At 42.5% G+C, this 17,050-nt stretch overlaps 1 protein-coding gene across 2 annotated transcripts in view; it reads left to right on the top strand.

Moving 5' to 3' along the window:
- Window positions 1-672: 672 nt before the first annotated feature.
- The window catches only part of LOC117405419 (coxsackievirus and adenovirus receptor homolog), a 34,333-nt gene continuing 17,955 nt past the window's right edge, over window positions 673-17,050 (top strand). For both annotated transcript variants that reach the window (XM_034008468.3, XM_034008467.3), the window contains exon 1: window positions 673-908. In XM_034008468.3, the coding sequence (XP_033864359.3) occupies window positions 857-908 (52 nt within the window). In that variant the 5' untranslated portion in view covers window positions 673-856. The remainder of the gene's footprint in view (window positions 909-17,050) is intronic.

The following is a 17,050-nucleotide window of genomic DNA, read 5'->3' on the forward strand; positions in this document are numbered from 1 at the left end:
GATATCTTCTCTAATCCAAGGCTGTGATTGCAGCATGGCCAGCCTGGTCCTGTTGTAGGTGAGTACCCAGGGTCTGGAAAGCATGGGGATGGGATATCTTCTCTAATCCAAGGCTGTGATTGCAGCATGGCCAGCCTGGTCCTGTTGTAGGTGAGTACCCAGGGTCTGGAAAGTATGGGGATGGGATATCTTCTCTAATCCAAGGCTGTGATTGCAGCATGGCCAGCCTGGTCCTGTTGTAGGTGAGTACCCAGGGTCTGGAAAGTATGGGGATGGGATATCTTCTCTAATCCAAGGCTGTGATTGCAGCATGGCCAGCCTGGTCCTGTTGTAGGTGAGTACACAGGGTCTGGAAAGTATGGGAATGGGATATCTTCTCTAATCCAAGGCTGTGATTGCAGCATGGCCAGCCTGGTCCTGTTGTAGGTGAGTACACAGGGTCTGGAAAGTATGGGAATGGGATATATTCTCTAATCCAACGCTGTGATTGTAGCATGGCCAGCCTGGTCCTGTTGTAGGTGAGTACCCAGGGTCTGGAAAGTATGGGGATGGGATATATTGTCTATACTGATGTAACGTTTACACCCGCCTGGGAATTTCACACCTGGGTATGAAAATAGATTTGAAAGTTTTGATTAACCGGAAGAGGGCGCCTCAGCACCGTTTTCATTGCGAAGGGGTTCGTCCCTCTGTCCGGAAGTGACGCGTGAATCCCTCACGCCCTCGATCCACCTGCCGAGGCTGGGATGCTGATCCGCGGATTCCTGGAGCGCTGCAATAAGAATCGCGGAGCGTCGGAGAGGAGAAGCCCGGCTGGTGTTTACCCTTGAGCTGTGGAATTATTTAAGAGACAAAAATGGGCTTTGTGATGCTCCGGTGCGCGCTGTGCCTCGGCGTTTTGCTTGCAGGTGAGTTGTTTTATTTGGTTTTGTAATATTTAGTTCAGTAAATGCTCGTACCATGGCGTTAGAAACAGAGAAAGTTTGTTTTTCATTGACCGGGATGTGTAGGAGACGGTGAAACGAAAACCGAGGCGTGTTTATTCTCACGCTTTTACTGAGTAGTTAAGAATAAGGAACAAGACTGAAATAAAATTTAAGCGTCTGTAGTTTTAAATGAATAATAAAAACACATCAAACTTCGCTGGTGTAACAAAAAAATGAGAACCACGAAAATGCTTTGTGCTGAGCGCGCGCGCGTGTGTGTACATGTATGTATGTATGTATGTATGTTTATTTAGTTTAATCTATATAATATACACATCTGATACCTAAGTGTTTTATTTATTTATTTATTTATTTATTTATTTATTAATTATTGTATTATTATTTGATTTGTAATATTCTTATGGTTTACAGTAAGTGTGTGTTTGTAAATGAATTCTATGTAACACGGATCCAGTAGCATGCCTCTCTCTTGCTGCACATGTTGTTGTTTCACAGGATGTATGTTTTGTGTTTGTGTGCACCTCGCTGTCCTGTAGCAACAAGTATCGTGACCCACGTCTTGTAATGCGATGACGGGCTCTGCTCGACAGTTCTCTGGTTTGCTTTGCTTTGTACAGTAAATTAACAGAGGTCTAAGTTCATTCCGAGCTTCACTGCTGTTTGATAGTTTAGTTATTATTATTATTATTATTTATTTCTTAGCTGACGCCCTTATCCAGGGCGACTTACAATTGTTACAAGTTACCACATAATTTTTACATACAATTACCCATTTATACAGTTGGGTTTTTACTGGAGCAGTCTAGGTAAAGTACCTTGCTCAAGGGTACAGCAGCAGCGTCCCCCCACCTGGGATTGAACCCACGACCCTCCGGTCAAGAGTCCAGAGCCCTAACCACTACTCCACACTGCTACCCTGTGTTATGTGTTTATTTATCTATGTGTGTATTGCCTTGAGCATTCATGAATCTGCTTGTGAAACGTGGGTGCGGTGCTGTGTAAGAGCCATTGTGTGAGGTTTGACGATTCATTATGTTGCTGTCTACTGTGTACAGACGAGTTAACATTATTTTTCCATTGTGGCACAACCCTGTTTGGTTAACAAGTAAGGAAACAGCTTTGTAAAACATTCCTTTGTTTTTAATCATGTTTCATAAGCATTAAAGTTAGTTTATTTATTTTATATATATATATATAGAGAGAGAGAGAGAGAGACAAAAACTGGCTGACACATGAAGCACATACCTTACTTCCTACCTTGGACGTTCCTGTAAAGCGCTGTAGTAATTCACAGAAAGGATTAAGAGTTTGAGACATTACTCTGAGCGCACTGTGTAACTGAGGGTTAATGCTGGAGCTCTCTTTCTGTTCTGGCATCCAGTTCATTTCTTTGTCTTTTGATTACAGGGATGTGTTGTACACTGAGGTATGTGTCTTCAGTGCAGATTAGGTTGTAAGCTCCATTCTACTGTAAAGCAGATATCATGTGTATGAAGAATGCACTGCAGGGAGATGCATGTTCTTGAGATCCATGATGTCACATGACTGCTAATCGTTTAGAGTGTCTGAACATGTAGCTGTTGTCAAAGATACGTATTCTGGTGAAATATAGGTGATAGCCTAATTGTTTACAGAGATGGCAGTAAGACTCCTTAGCAGTTTCACCCATTCCAGGTTTTACTAGGAGCTTGATTAGCCACAGCGTGTATAGGTAACAAGCTCAGGGGTGTCTTATCAAACTCATAGCAAAACCAGCAATGGATCAAACTGCTATGCAATGGGAGTCTTATTGCCATCCCTGGATTACAAAGTAATACGTGTACAGTTTAAATGCTGTAGGCAAGCAGTCTTGTACACAAATACATGTGTCAGCCGAGCCGCACCCTGTGCATTTCCATTGGCCTTATTATGACTGTACACCCAGCTGGAAATGGGTGTGTTTTGCATTGAAGAAATGGTTCAGTTTTTAAAACACACTCAGAGCTGGTTGGTCGGGTGAACTGATTTGTAAGGCATGGAGTTTGTGTAATCAAGGCACAGCAGAATAACTTGGTTTTGTTTAGTAGGTGTTGAAGAGTTACTGAGGCATGCATATATTGACTTGTAGCATTGAGTGCACACTGAAACCTTTCCAGCCACTAGCTTAATCTAAGCAGGAACTAGATGCTCTTATTTCGCACAGGACGACCTCATGAGAGAAAGGGTTTGGCGTGTGTTGCCCCATGGATAGGAATGGACAGTGCGTTGGGTTTATTTGATTTCAAACTCCTGATTTGATACAGTAATATAAGCGATGCGAATGGTTCTGTAGGAGATGTAATGGGGGATGGTATGATGTGGGCATTCTCTTAGAACTGTTTTCTAAACAATGGCAATTCTAGAACATTGTGTTCACTCAGTAGACCGGGCTGACATCATCATGGTGATAGGTGTTTGTGTCAGGGATTGCGGTTGAGTGCAAATAACCAGCGATTTGTTTTACTGCATTCAGTTTCCTTGCTAGAAATGATGCTGGTGAGACTCTTAATAGAGAAGCATGTATGCAAAGCAGAAGATCCCTGATTAGCATACAGAGCCGGGCGGCTCGGAGAATGAAAGGACAAGCGAGGGTTTGGTAGACACTGTAATGCACTGTGGGGCTGTGCACAGTAAGGCACTTTGAGCTCTGCAAGGATGCAGCAGATAGGGGGATTGTGTGTGTGCATAGAGACAGAAACCCTCTGTTTGAACAATTCACCTCTGAACACCAGGGTCTAGTTTCACAAAGCAGAACCGTATCAGTCTGCTAAATCCAATTCCCTTCCATTTAAAATAAATAAAGAACAGAACACGTTTATCCTTTTAATCACATGGACTTTGTTCTATCTTAAACATATATATATATAAAATTTAAAATGGGTAAACAATCTGCTGTCTGGCAGCCTGCTACAGTAAGTGCTAGCCTAGCTTAGTGAAGCTGGCCCTGGGGTTTTGTTACATTGTTAGAAATGGGACTTCAGTCCTTTTTTAATTGAAGTAGATTAAATAATGATGTACATGTGTATTACACTTGGGCACCCCTCCCCCTTTTAGCTCTATACTTTCAGCCAACATCACAAAGGTTTCATTCACTTTGCTCCTCCACTTCGTGTTTTTTTTTTTTTTTTTTTTCCTTGTTCTTTCTCCAGCCCAGTTGGTCTGCTCCCAGAACCCCCTCTTTTCAAACAAGTATCCTAGCAACCATATCAGGTCTGTGGATACATGTGGACAGTGTCAGGCTTATCCGGTAACTGGATCACTACCTGCTGTGCTCTTCATCAGAGTCAGCCAATGAAGAGCCGCCAACTGAAACAAGAGTTAGCTGAGCTGCGTGGACGCTGACTGCCCTCCTGAGAGGGGTCTCTGGGTTACAGGTCTCTCTGTTTGCTGGGGGGGGGTTGCTAAACAAACGTTGTAAATGGTTAACCAGTCTACGAACATTTAAAAGCTACCAGTAGCTTACTGATTGGTCTGAAGATGTTTTAAGAGTATTGCCTTGGAGCAAGAAGGGACGAATTATAAACACTTCAGCAGGACAGCTGACTTCTCCCTCGCATGTTTCCATGGCTCGTTTCTTTATTTCTAACAGAGAGGAACATTGTTGTTTGCATTTGATACTGTGTGTCGATCTGCATCCAAAAATTCCAGCGATTGGTGTTATTATATCAGTTATTTGTCACCCATTGAGGTGTCAGTCGCTATTCAATGTCTAGAGTTCTATACTGTGTGCGAAGTGGTAATGTATCAGTGTAATGTACTGTAGATTACTTCATTAATATCTGTTCTTGATTTTCAATAAATAACATTGCATCCAATATGTTACTACAGTAGTTACAGCAATTCATTCACAAGACTTCCTGTATGCATGTTAACACATCAAATGCAATTCCTCACTTTTATTATTGTAGCTAAATTGAAAGAGTACTACATGCAAAACTGTACAGACAGAAATATTCATGTCTTCTATAAAGAACAACTAAGGATGACTGTCTCTCTCTCTCTCTCTCTCTCTCTCACGCACACATGAAATAATAACATGTGGGATTGGTACAGTAATGACGTCACTTGATGAAACTGCTTTTAATGTAGTTTGATCCAGCTGGCCAGGGAAGGTAATCTCTTTCATTGGCACTACATTTTCACTGAGTCTCTACAGTAAAGTTGTGCTTGCGTTTTATAAACAGGGCTTTGCAATGCATGTGGTGGCGCACAGTCCGTGACTAACAAGAATCTAGTATATAATTAAGGATTGACAGAGTGGGGAGTTTTAACGAAGTCTGAAGCAAAACAGGAAGTCATTCTAATATTCCCAGCTGCTTTTTGTTTGTTTCTATTCAAAACAGTGAAAATAGAAAGCTCCATTTGCACCATAAACTCATAAAACCCCATTGACATGAATTTATGTTTGAATGACCTTTGTTCTTCCCAGCTATGAAGCTACTAAACATGCAGACATGTGATTCTCTTCGGAGAAGTATCCATTCTGTAACTTCAGATTCAGAGGTTCCGCGATAAAACTTAGTTCTATAAGAAACCTGAATTGATTCCAAGCAAATTGTGAGTCCCGAGAGTTCCGCGTGTCAGTCGCTGCTGCAGTGATTGTAGCGGGCGGGCGGGCGGGCGGGCGGGCGGGCGGGGGGTGGGGCTTCCTGCCAGCAGAGCTGCCAATCAACACCCCACATGCTTTACTCTGCCTGTGTCGCTGGACTAGCAGCAGACAACCCCAACCCTGGTGCACAACTCGGGTACACTAGTAGTGTGTCTGTAGGGTTTGACATTTCCCACCCCTAATTTCGGCGAGTGCCTTTTGTCGTTTGCTTTGGCCAGAGTGAAGACCTGCTTTCAAGCTGAAGTGCGTGCTTTGTTGTAGTTCTTGCATGGTTTCTCTCTCCAGGCCAGTGGATTTTGAAGTAGTGCAGCTCCCTCTGCACCCTCCCGCAGTTAGATTTACACAGAAGCGTCATGCAGAACCGCGCCGAGCGAGCAGAGCCGCTCTGTATTCAGAGTAGGTACATGTAGAGCAGGGAGGACCCTTTCCAGGTGCGGAACATTATTTAGTTAATTGTGTTCTTCAGAACCATGAATTCGATGTTATCCTCCGTAACTGTTAAACATTCACTAGTGTGAAGTTTAGAAACACCAAAAGAAACTTGAATGAATTCAATGACGAACGTCTTTCTCAAAGTCTTCATGGACGTCAAAGACTTCTACAGGAGACAATGTTTCTCCTTGAATTGTGTTTTCTTTTAGTTTCTTCCTAATTTTGAACTTACTCCTAAAAATTACATGTCATTTTCTTTAGACATTTACAGTGTTGTGACTTTGTTTTAAACTGGTCAATTTTTATATTGCAACGTGAGTTTAACACAAAAGAAACCCAGTTTGCCTTTAAGATGTTGTGGGCGTCATCCTGTTTTGCTGCAATTAAAAACCATGAATATCCCCTACAGTGCACTACACCACAAGAGGCAGGTTCCAGGCACACACTGCTAATGCACCCGATTGCTCACTGTTGCACAATCCTGAAAAGCTTCTCCCGTCTCATATTTCTACCTGTTCTCCAATGTTGTTCGCTCAGCTCAGTCTAGGTATTTGTTTACGGAGCAGGCAGTCTCTTAACAGGCTCCATGCTGTACCATAGGAAGCAAACCGGTTTCTCCTCTTCTCTGCTTCTCTGCCAGTGTCTGGAGGAATGTAGCTTGTACAGGAGAGGTTAATGTGACAGGTGTGCGTCTCTCTGCAGGTACATTGTGACAGGTGTGTGCGTCTCTCTGCAGGTACATTGTGACAGGTGTGTGCGTCTCTCTGCAGGTACATTGTGACAGGTGTGTGTCCCTCTGCAGGTACATTGTGACAGGTGTGTGTCCCTCTGCAGGTACATTGTGACAGGTGTGTGCGTCTCTCTGCAGGTACATTGTGACAGGTGTGTGCGTCCCTCTGCAGGTACATTGTGACAGGTGTGTGTCCCTCTGCAGGTACATTGTGACAGGTGTGTGTCCCTCTGCAGGTACATTGTGACAGGTGTGTGTCCCTCTGCAGGTACATTGTGACAGGTGTGTGTCCCTCTGCAGGTACATTGTGACAGGTGTGAGTCTCTCTGCAGGTGTGTTTAGACGGATATCTGGGCTGAGGGTTAGGGTTGTGAATGTAGAATCCCCCCCCCCCAGTGTCGTCATGGCCTCTAATTGCAGTGGCATGAGTGATGGTGTTGTGTGGCTTATCTGTTTAGACAGGTATCTGTTCTGAGGGTGGGGGGGAGGAGAGGAAATTAATTACACATGTTTCAGTTTAAATGATTGTTGCCTAGCTTGACCTACATCATACTGCCAATAGTAACCCAGTATTTAGATAAAGGATGATCTAGAATTGGTGAGTTTAGAAAAATTGTTACAATTCTTACAAAGCATTTGTTTTACTTCATGAATTGTAAATTCATGAGGAAGAAAAAAAAAAATTAATTAAAGCAAACTGTTTTTACAGCATTAACAGGAGAGCACTTGATTAAAATTCATGTTTAGTGTCTAAGTAGATCAGATTTGATTTAATAGCAATTAAATGAATTGCCTACAGTGCTGTAACAGTGATTAACATGACAGTGAATGAAATGTTCAGGTAGCGAGCTGTGGAATTGAACAGGTGAGCTTGGACATCGCATTGTGAGAATGCAGTCACTGTAGTGGCCTCACAGATTGATATAAGCTGTATTGTAACCTGTAAGTCCAGTTAACCTCTTAAGGTACACCAGGAATTGTCGGTAATTTTATATTTGTGGGACACATGTCCCTTGTACTTTTTTAAAGGGTTAACAAATCCTATTGGATTTCTGTCCCATTCAATTCAAGCTACAGTACCACAGCAATAATGACAGATGACAGATGTACGCCATTAACTGTGGTTAATACTTTAACCTCCAGTAGTGTGTTTGTACAGCCACCAGTAAATCATTTGCATGCTCGCTGGATAGCTTTCATTGTTAACTCTAGTTAAGTTTCACAGAAACTGAAAGTTGGCTCTTGATCAGTTATAGGCGCTGTCTTTTTCTACCCGTATTTTGACGCCTGTGCTGAGAGACTGCCGTTTCCTAGACTGTTACGCATATATAACTATTGTATCTTGGATGGTACCCTATGGAGGAGGATTTTTAATTGCAGTACAAAATAGCTTGAGGCACATTGCATTAATGCCGCAGTCAGATGGTACAGTATAGATGTGCTTGACTTGGGTGCTGATTTGGTACCTCTGGAGCCTGAAATACCTGTTTGGGTTCTTTATGGTGTTGCACGATCCACACAAATCAGTATTTTTTTGTTTGTATTATTTAAATGTGTATTCGATCTATTCTAAATAACCAAGCATTAATCGCAGGTACACACAAACTTGCTATATAACCTATTTTATTTCAAATAAATGGGGTCACCAAAAGTGGTTGGCAATACAAGAAGCATGATCAAATGACAAATGCATATGGTAATTGAACTGTAATCACATTGCATTGCTTCTTCATTCTGTACCTGAGTCCTGTGACCCTGACTGCTCCATCTTGCACACACTCACAATCACATTGCAGTGCTTCTTCATTCTGTACCTGAGCCCTGCAACCCTGACTGCTCCACCTTGCACACACTCACAATCACATTGCAGTGCCTCTTCATTCTGTACCTGAGCCCTGTGACCCTGACTGCTCCACCTTGCACACACTCACAATCACATGCTTGTTTCCTGCCCCAGCTCTCTCACCAGGGACACGGCTCTAATCCCCTTTCTTTCTCTATCTGTGTTGCTACTCAATAATTCTGCACTGTACTAGATAGCAGCATTTAATTTTGTTTGCAAACGCTACTAGACAAAAAATGGGGGGCAGGGGGGCTTTTTTTTATATAATAAAATGGGTTTGAATGTATTTCAATCCAATCAATTTTCATTTGCTCTAAGCCGATTTGTTTCTGTAGAGCTGAACATGCTGTAGTAAAATTAAACAGAAACCCGATTTTTAAAACCTCTTGTATTAGTATCAACACAATCACTCAAGTTCCTTTTTTATTTATTGTTTAATCTCAATTGGGTTGTAGTAGCGATTTTTAGAGAGAGATTGTCATTGCGGGTCACGTGGAGATAACGCTTGAACGGGAATGCTACAGCGCTGCTCGAAGCCATTGTCTCATTATAAAAGCGTTTGTCTGGCCTGTGTGTTTGTGACGGGGGGGGTCTCAGTTGCTTGCCGCGTCTGTGCTGGGGGGGTGGGGTCACGACCCTCGCTCTGGCTGCCTGGTATTGTTTCAGGAATTCCAGGAATTCCCATCTCCTGTTTCAGTTGACCTGCTCTGCTTGCCTGCAGCGTCGTCTTTCTCGAGAGCCACTTGGATGTCCTGCAAGCTGTACCCTTGCTGACGTATTGGAAGATATTTTCAAATAACAGTGTAGCTTTTCTATAACAAATAAAGCTGAATCAGCCTTTCTTCAGTGGCACATGACCTGTTTTACAACACTAAATACACTGTGTTCTCTCCTGGTATCTGTCCTTGAAAGCAGGATTGCTGTAGAAACTGGTATTGCCACACAGTAAATCGGCCATTGCTCTGCAGCAGCTACAGTACGGGCCTATGGTTCTCTGGAGGAATGTACAGTACTGATGTGTAAACCGTATATAGAAATCTCTTGATGTTAAGCTAATTCTATCAGGAAAGTTAGATTAGACTTCATGTTAGATTAGTTTATGATTACACCGTGGAAGGCATCCGTAAACTTGACTAGTTAATTTCCTTGTGGGTAAAAAAAAGTCTGAGAAGTTAAAAGGGGTTCAAGCAGCACAGACATTTAATAGAGAAAAGTGTAAAGTACTGCATGCAGGCAATAAAAATGTGCATTATAAATATCAGATGGGAGATACTGAAATTGGGCCGTGAAGGGATCTATGAAAAAGACCTAGGAGTTTTATGTAATCATCTAGACAATTGTGGGGAAGCTATAAAAAATGCCAACAAGATGCTTGGATATATTGTGAGAAGTGTTGAATTTAAATCAAGGGAAGTAATGTTAAAACTTTACAATGCATTAGTGAGACCTCACCTAGAATATTGTGTTCAGTTCTGGTCACCTCGTTACAAAAAGGATATTGCTGCTCTAGAAAGAGTGCAAAGAAGAGCAACCAGAATTATCCCGGGTTTAAAAGGCATGTCGTATGCAGACAGGCTAAAATAATTGAATCTATTCAGTCTTGAACAAAGAAGACTACGCGGCAATCTGATTCAAACATTCAAAATCCTAAAAGGTATAGACAATGTCGACCCAGGGGACTTTTTTGACCTGAAAAAAGAAACAAGAACCAGGGGTCACAAATGGAGATTAGGTAAAGGGGCATTCAGAACAGAAAATAGGAGGCACTTTTTTACACAGAGAATTGAGGGTATGGAACCAACTCCCCAGTAATGTTGAAGCTGACACCCTGGGATCCTTCAAGAAGCTGCTTGATGAGATTCTGGGATCAATAAGCTACTAACAACCAAACAAGAAAGATGGGCTGAATGGGGCCTCCTCTTGTTTGTAAACTTTCTTATGTTCTTGAAGTTTCTATCCCTTAGTGTAACTTTGCAGACAGGTCACGTTTGGGTGGGTATATATATATATTATGTATTAGTTACCACTCAAAGGACTGCAGTATCTCTATTCTATACAGCTCTGCCCTGCAGCCCTGCTCTCCATATTAAAGTAATTCTCTGCTGGGTTGTCAGGAAGTGTGAGTTGAGTTGAATGTGGTTTGCCTCTTCTTGCCAGGAGATTCACTCCCTTTTGCTGTCGAGGTGGGGTGAGCTGCAGGGCTGCGTCTGAGGGGATTTCATCTAGCTGCTGAACGCAGTTAACCCTGTCCCTGCCAGAGCGCAGCAGAGTCTCAACAAGACCAAGAGGGGTTTTCATGACAGAGCATCCTTTCAGAATGGGAACCAACACAATATCAAATATTCTTTTCATTTTGGAGCATCTGTTATCTCTTTCATTCAATAATATATTTAGAAAATGATCTGATAAACACAGCGGAGACGCAGTCTTCTGCAGTGACCTGATAAACACAGCGGAGACGCAGTCTTCTGCAGTGACCTGATAAACACAGCGGAGACGCAGTCTTCTGCAGTGACCTGATAAACACAGCGGAGACGCAGTCTTCTGCAGTGACCTGATAAACACAGTGGAGATGCACTCTTCTGCATACGGTAGCAGGTGATACAGGAAATGTTTCTTTTTCTATCTGTCCTTTAGCTTTCTCCCCAAAAGGTTAATACACAGCAGCTTCAGAAAATGCCACAGTTTGGCACTTCCTCTGACCGACTGACTGACTGCTATTCCTCACCCATCACCCTGGTGTTTACAGAAACCTTTTTATTTAGAGGACTGATCTCAAACCCCAGTGCACTAAGAGTGGCCATTTTCAAAAGAGCTTTGAAACAAACTTTAAAGTTAAGTGTATAAAGTTGTCAGGATGTTCACAGTGAAGAGAGAAATGACAGGTACGTTATTTAAACAGTGTACACTATTTTTCGGAACCCCAGTGCTTCCTCTAAGTGTATCGCGTACACAAGCCCACAGATTAAGAGTTCGGGTGTGTGGAGTCATTATTATTATTATTTATTTATTTATTTATTTATTTATTTATTAACTAGCAGATGTCCTTATCCAGGGCGACTTACAATTGTTACAAGATATCACATTATTTTTACATACAATGACATTATTTTTTACACATTATTTTTACATACAATTACCCATTTACTCCTAGACGGGTTTGTTTACCAATGATGTGCTGAGCGCTGGAACAGTCAGGATTGTTCACGGATGCCTCATTTCCTTTCAAGTGCTTTCTGTCTCTCTTCCTTATTTGAATAACTCTACTGTACTGTACACTCCCCCCCCCCCCCCCTGGACATGATAGTTCTGAGAGTAATTGATTGTGATGCGCAGCTCTCCTGGAGATTGTGTGCACAGACACTCCAAGGGTTTTTGTAGGGTGGGAGAGCTTGTTTTTGTGGTGATGTCATTCTGGTTACTCCAGGGCTCCATTGTGTTTTGTTCTTTATCTTCAGCCTACACTTGTTCTATGTGCTTTGTCTCATTTTCCCAGGGCGAGCCCTACAGCAGTTGTGTTTTATAGATCTATTTTCAACCCTATGACTTTACTGTATATCTGCAGCAGGACGCTGGATGCACTGCTTTTTGTAAGGTTCCCATTAAATGAGACAGCCGGTGATCTCAAAGGATAAAATCAAGCTGCACGTTTTAAATGTGGAAGCATCGGTAGACCCTGTACTGTACTTGCAGTAGCTGAATACCTTCAGTACAGGACTCCCTACCTCACAAGAAATTCAAGTCTGATGCTGTAAGTTACTTATTAGAGCTGCACAAACTGATTCTTCAATTATTCGGATAAGCTCTCCACAGGTGAGGGTCATTGGTGTCGATCGGGCTAATTTCCCATTCCAGGTGAATCAGGTGAAGAAACAGCTGCTTGGGTTTGTCTGGATTGCTGTTCTCCACAGTCGATACTCCTTTTCCTCTGTCACATCCGACCCGTGAGGGTTCGGTTCGGTACGGTACGGGCACGGGTGGTTCTCCACTGGCGCATCCGACCCGTGAGGGTTCGGTTCGGTACGGTACGGGCACGGGTGGTTCTCCACTGGCACATCCGACCCGTGATCTTCACTTCTTTCGCTTGGAATGGAAATCGGCCCGATCAAAACCAGCGCCCTTCTCCTGTGGAGAGGTTATCTCAGTAGTCACTGTGGGATGACGCTTTCGTTTTGCCTTTAGTATAGAACTCTGCTTTGTGTTTCAAAGAGAATTTTTTTTTAAAGTTATGTTACAGCTTGGGCCAAAGGTTTTAGCCAGTGTTTCGATTTGTAGTTAATAATCTACAGGGCTTGAAACTCTGACTAACCCTGCACCCAGTCCTGGGTTTCAGACGATACACTTAATGAATCAATGGGAACACTGTCTGAATTGCAGGGGGTCCTTTTAAGTTTAAAAAAAAAAAAAAAAAAAAAAAAAAAAAAATTAGAAATGCATGAAATAAATTTTTTTTAAAAATCCCCAAAATCGGAACCCCTAATTACAGTATACTATACAGGGATGGGATACATTGCCTTGCAGTTTGATCCATTCCCAGTTGATTCTTTTAAACCTTTGCGGTCCATTTATTCAGCGCATCTCAGGTCAGGTCCAATTTATTTTCACACGCGCAGTTTATTTTAGATGTGCTGTTAGTGTGTTGGGTTTTTCTTCACAGTAAAACAGGTTTAAAAGGCACTGCAAATCAACAGGACACTCAGTACTGCATCTCCAGCCCCACTCCACCCCTTGTTCGCTGTATTTTTCACATACCTCTTCATAGTCGTGCATACCGATAAATCATCTCCTGATCACTCTTTACATCAACAAACTCATCAATAATGTGATCCAAGTCATTATGTTATTACTGTAACATCTCAAAAAGCTCTGCAAATGTCCGTGATGTTCTTTGAGCACTGGATGCAGAAGCAGCTATCTTGTTTGTTTATGTCTGTGTTATCTCTGGTGCCAGGGCGATCTGTATTCATGAGATACACCCCTTTTTTTTCCCACGGCCCAAGCTTCTCTCAGCTCTCACTCAGCCATTGAATGGTTTTTTTTGGCTTTTTCTGGAGAAAAAACAACTAGACCTGTTTTTTACGTCTTTTTGATGTTGGACCAGGTCTGACATAGGATCACAAAGGGTTAGTAGGACACACCTGTACATTGTGGCTAATCAAGCTCCTGTCTTCTTTTTCCATCCCTTCTCTAGCTACTGTACAGTAGCTGACCTTCTTTCTGGGGGGCTGGAGTGTAGACCCTGCAGAGACAGCGCTCTCGTCCAGTTCTACTGTGGGGACTGGTGCTCTGTGGCCCTGGATGCTGTTTCCCATAGATAAGATGAATCGGTTAGCCCTGAACCATGCTTACAACAGACCACAGTTTGTCGGAAATATTTAACTTGTGAAATTTTTTAAATACAGCCATTTAATCAAACAAACTTAGATTAGGTGGTGTTCTTGTATTGTACTCTTCACTATATCCCCTTTTAAGTCAGACACAAACATGCGTTTCATATCTGTTCTTTATGGAACAAGCTACTATAAATCTCACTTAAAACCGACACGCTTTGTTTACACCATTTAAGTGATGATTTTTGTGTGTGTGTGTGTGTTTGCTCGGACAGCAAAGGCACGCACTGTGCTTTCTTTCTTTGTTCTGGTTTTTATTTTCATTGCTTGACCTCCGCTTATGGCAAGCCTACTCCTGAAGACTTGCTGTAAATCGTTTTATTTATTTTGTGGAAACGTGTCACTTTGCTTTGTGTAAATCATGTTTTTCCAGCAGACTGTCCTCCTCTCTCCCCTTCTCACTAAGTGTTGGAACAACGCGCTCAATAGGGTCTGTTGCCAGGATACGGATTCTCTCCTCTGCGTCCCACAAAAGGGTTTCTAATTGCGTTCTTTAGGGAGAATCAGGCAGAAGAAGCTCACCCTGGATTACAAGGATGCTGGAGGGGAATAATGCCTTTGAACTGGAAGTTAACACATGCTTGTCTGCTTCTGCTTTTAGTGACCTGTAACATTCCAAACAAATCTCTTTGCAGGTTTCTTCGTTTTGTTTGTTTGTTTTTTTTGACATGTAAAGTACTAATGGTGTCAGGTTTTTTTACTGCATTATTGTAGAGTCCTCCACTTCTGTTTTATTATTGTTTTCCTTGTGTGCTTGCAGTGCTCACAGTAATGAACCATGAGCACACCCTCCTACCGTGTTTAAAGTACACTTGGTAAGGACATAACAAATATTGTTCCCAACAGACATGCTCCAGTTACTAATTAACTAGCATAGCAGGAAATGTACGCTTTAAAATGGTGACCTATGACCGTGGTTAATCGCACCAAAACACGGGTGTAAATAAGACTCCTGTTGCATACCAGTTTCACCCATTCCACGTTTTACTACAAGCTTGATTAGCCACGGTGTATAGGTAGCACTCTCAGCATGCCTTATTAAACTGCTAGTAAAACCAGGAATGGATCACACTGCTATTCAGTGGGAGTCTTATTTCCATCCTTTAGCATGACTGACTGGTGTGTTTGCAGCAAACATTATTCCATGTTTTAACAGACTACTTCTGTGCAAATGGCAGACTTGGGTTTTATATTGGCGATGGAAAAATGCCAAATTTATAGATAAAAATCAACTAGGATGGTGTTCGGACGATCGAAGAGCTACAGCACAGACATGTTTATTTGTGAGTTGAGTAGCAGATTAATGGTTTGCGCATGTGGTACATGCAGTTGTTTTGGTGATTGATTGATTTTATTTGAAGGTGTCGTTCTGACATGACTCATTGGGCCCCTAACCTCCACGGCTCCCTTCGGCTGGCAGTGAGGGAGGGCGGGACTTTGAGTTGTTGAACTTCAAGTGTGGAGCCTGTAATTGGAGCGGAGCATCAGACAGTCCCTAGAATAACTAGTGTTTCAGACCGTCAGTCAGCTACAGATTTAAGCCCTAATTATTCTCTCGTATCGCTGTGCCTTTCTGAGGCTAACAGTGCAGTTCAGTAGCTTCTGTCTCAAAAGAATGTTGCCAACAAGAGATTCATTTGTATGGCCTTTTAATCATAATTGTAACGCATGTAATTCACTTTGCCAATTATTTTTATGATAACTTTCAAGTCATTTTTTTTTAATAGGCTTGGATTTAAAAGCCGGGATGAGTTTTGGATATAAATGCGTTGAGTGGTTTATATATATATATATATATATATATATATATATATATATAATTTAAATTGGTTAATTACTAGCTGTATGTAGGCTTGCTGTATATTTGTCACCCAGTACATTCTGTGCTGCAGTACAGTGTGTGGACCTTTTAAAGTTCAAAGTATCACAGATAAGTGCTATAATAAAATACAGTATTTGTGAAGAAAAAAAAAAAAAAAAACTTACAGCAGTACATTCTGTGCATTAAAGGGCCCAGTACTGTAGGCATGTCAATGGCGTTGGTGTTGCGCATGCTGTAATGTCAGTGGCGTTGGCGTTGCGCACGCTGTAATGTCAGTGGCGTTGCGCACGCTGTAATGTCAGTGGCGTTGCGCACGCTGTAATGTCAGTGGCGTTGGCGTTGCGCACGCTGTAATGTCAGTGGCGTTGGCGTTGCGCACGCTGTAATGTCAGTGGCGTTGGCGTTGCGCACGCTGTAATGTCAGTGGCGTTGCACACGCTGTAATGTCAGTGGCGTTGGCGTTGCGCACGCTGTAATGTCAGTGGCGTTGCGCACGCTGTAATGTCAGTGGCGTTGGTGTTGCGCACGCTGTAATGTCAGTGGCGTTGGCGTTGCGCACGCTGTAATGTCAGTGGCGTTGCGCACGCTGTAATGTCAGTGGCGTTGGCGTTGCGCACGCTGTAATGTCAGTGGCGTTGGCGTTGCGCACGCTGTAATGTCAGTGGCGTTGCGCACGCTGTAATTTGAGGGTTAATGGTATTGTGTACTGTAAGTAACTTATCAGACTTCCTGAAATAGCGTGTCTGCACTGTACTCGCTTGGGCTGAAACGACATGGTTTTTTAAAAACGTGCAGAAAGTTATTTTTTGATTGGGTGCACTTGAGTGTGTTCTTGAGCAGGCATTTAAAAGCACTTGTGACTCTGCCTGGTCAGTATCTGACTGTGTCTGAATCACCAAGCATGCGTTTATCATGTTCACTAAACTCACCGCTCTCAGTGGACAATAGCTGCTGCTCATGCCCTCTCCCTGAAAGAGAAATCCTTTCTGTGAACTGCACAGTAATAATCTTATGTTGCTTATGCATGTGTGCTTTATTTAGCCCTTTGCAACCTGTTCCTGTACCAGGGGAAATATAAGAACATCAGCTTGCATGAATTACACTGTGCATTTCAAGCACAAACCTGCTTTGCATAATCTGTACAGGCTCATGATTACTGCCGAGTCCGTTTTCGGATCATTCAGTTCACTTTATTAAAGGATATGGAGGGATGGACTTTCGATATAAGGGTTAGTTGCAAAATGCCATGAGCAGTTTAC

This window comes from Acipenser ruthenus, chromosome 9, assembly GCF_902713425.1.
Source record: "Acipenser ruthenus chromosome 9, fAciRut3.2 maternal haplotype, whole genome shotgun sequence".
Taxonomy (NCBI): Eukaryota; Metazoa; Chordata; class Actinopteri; order Acipenseriformes; family Acipenseridae; genus Acipenser; species Acipenser ruthenus.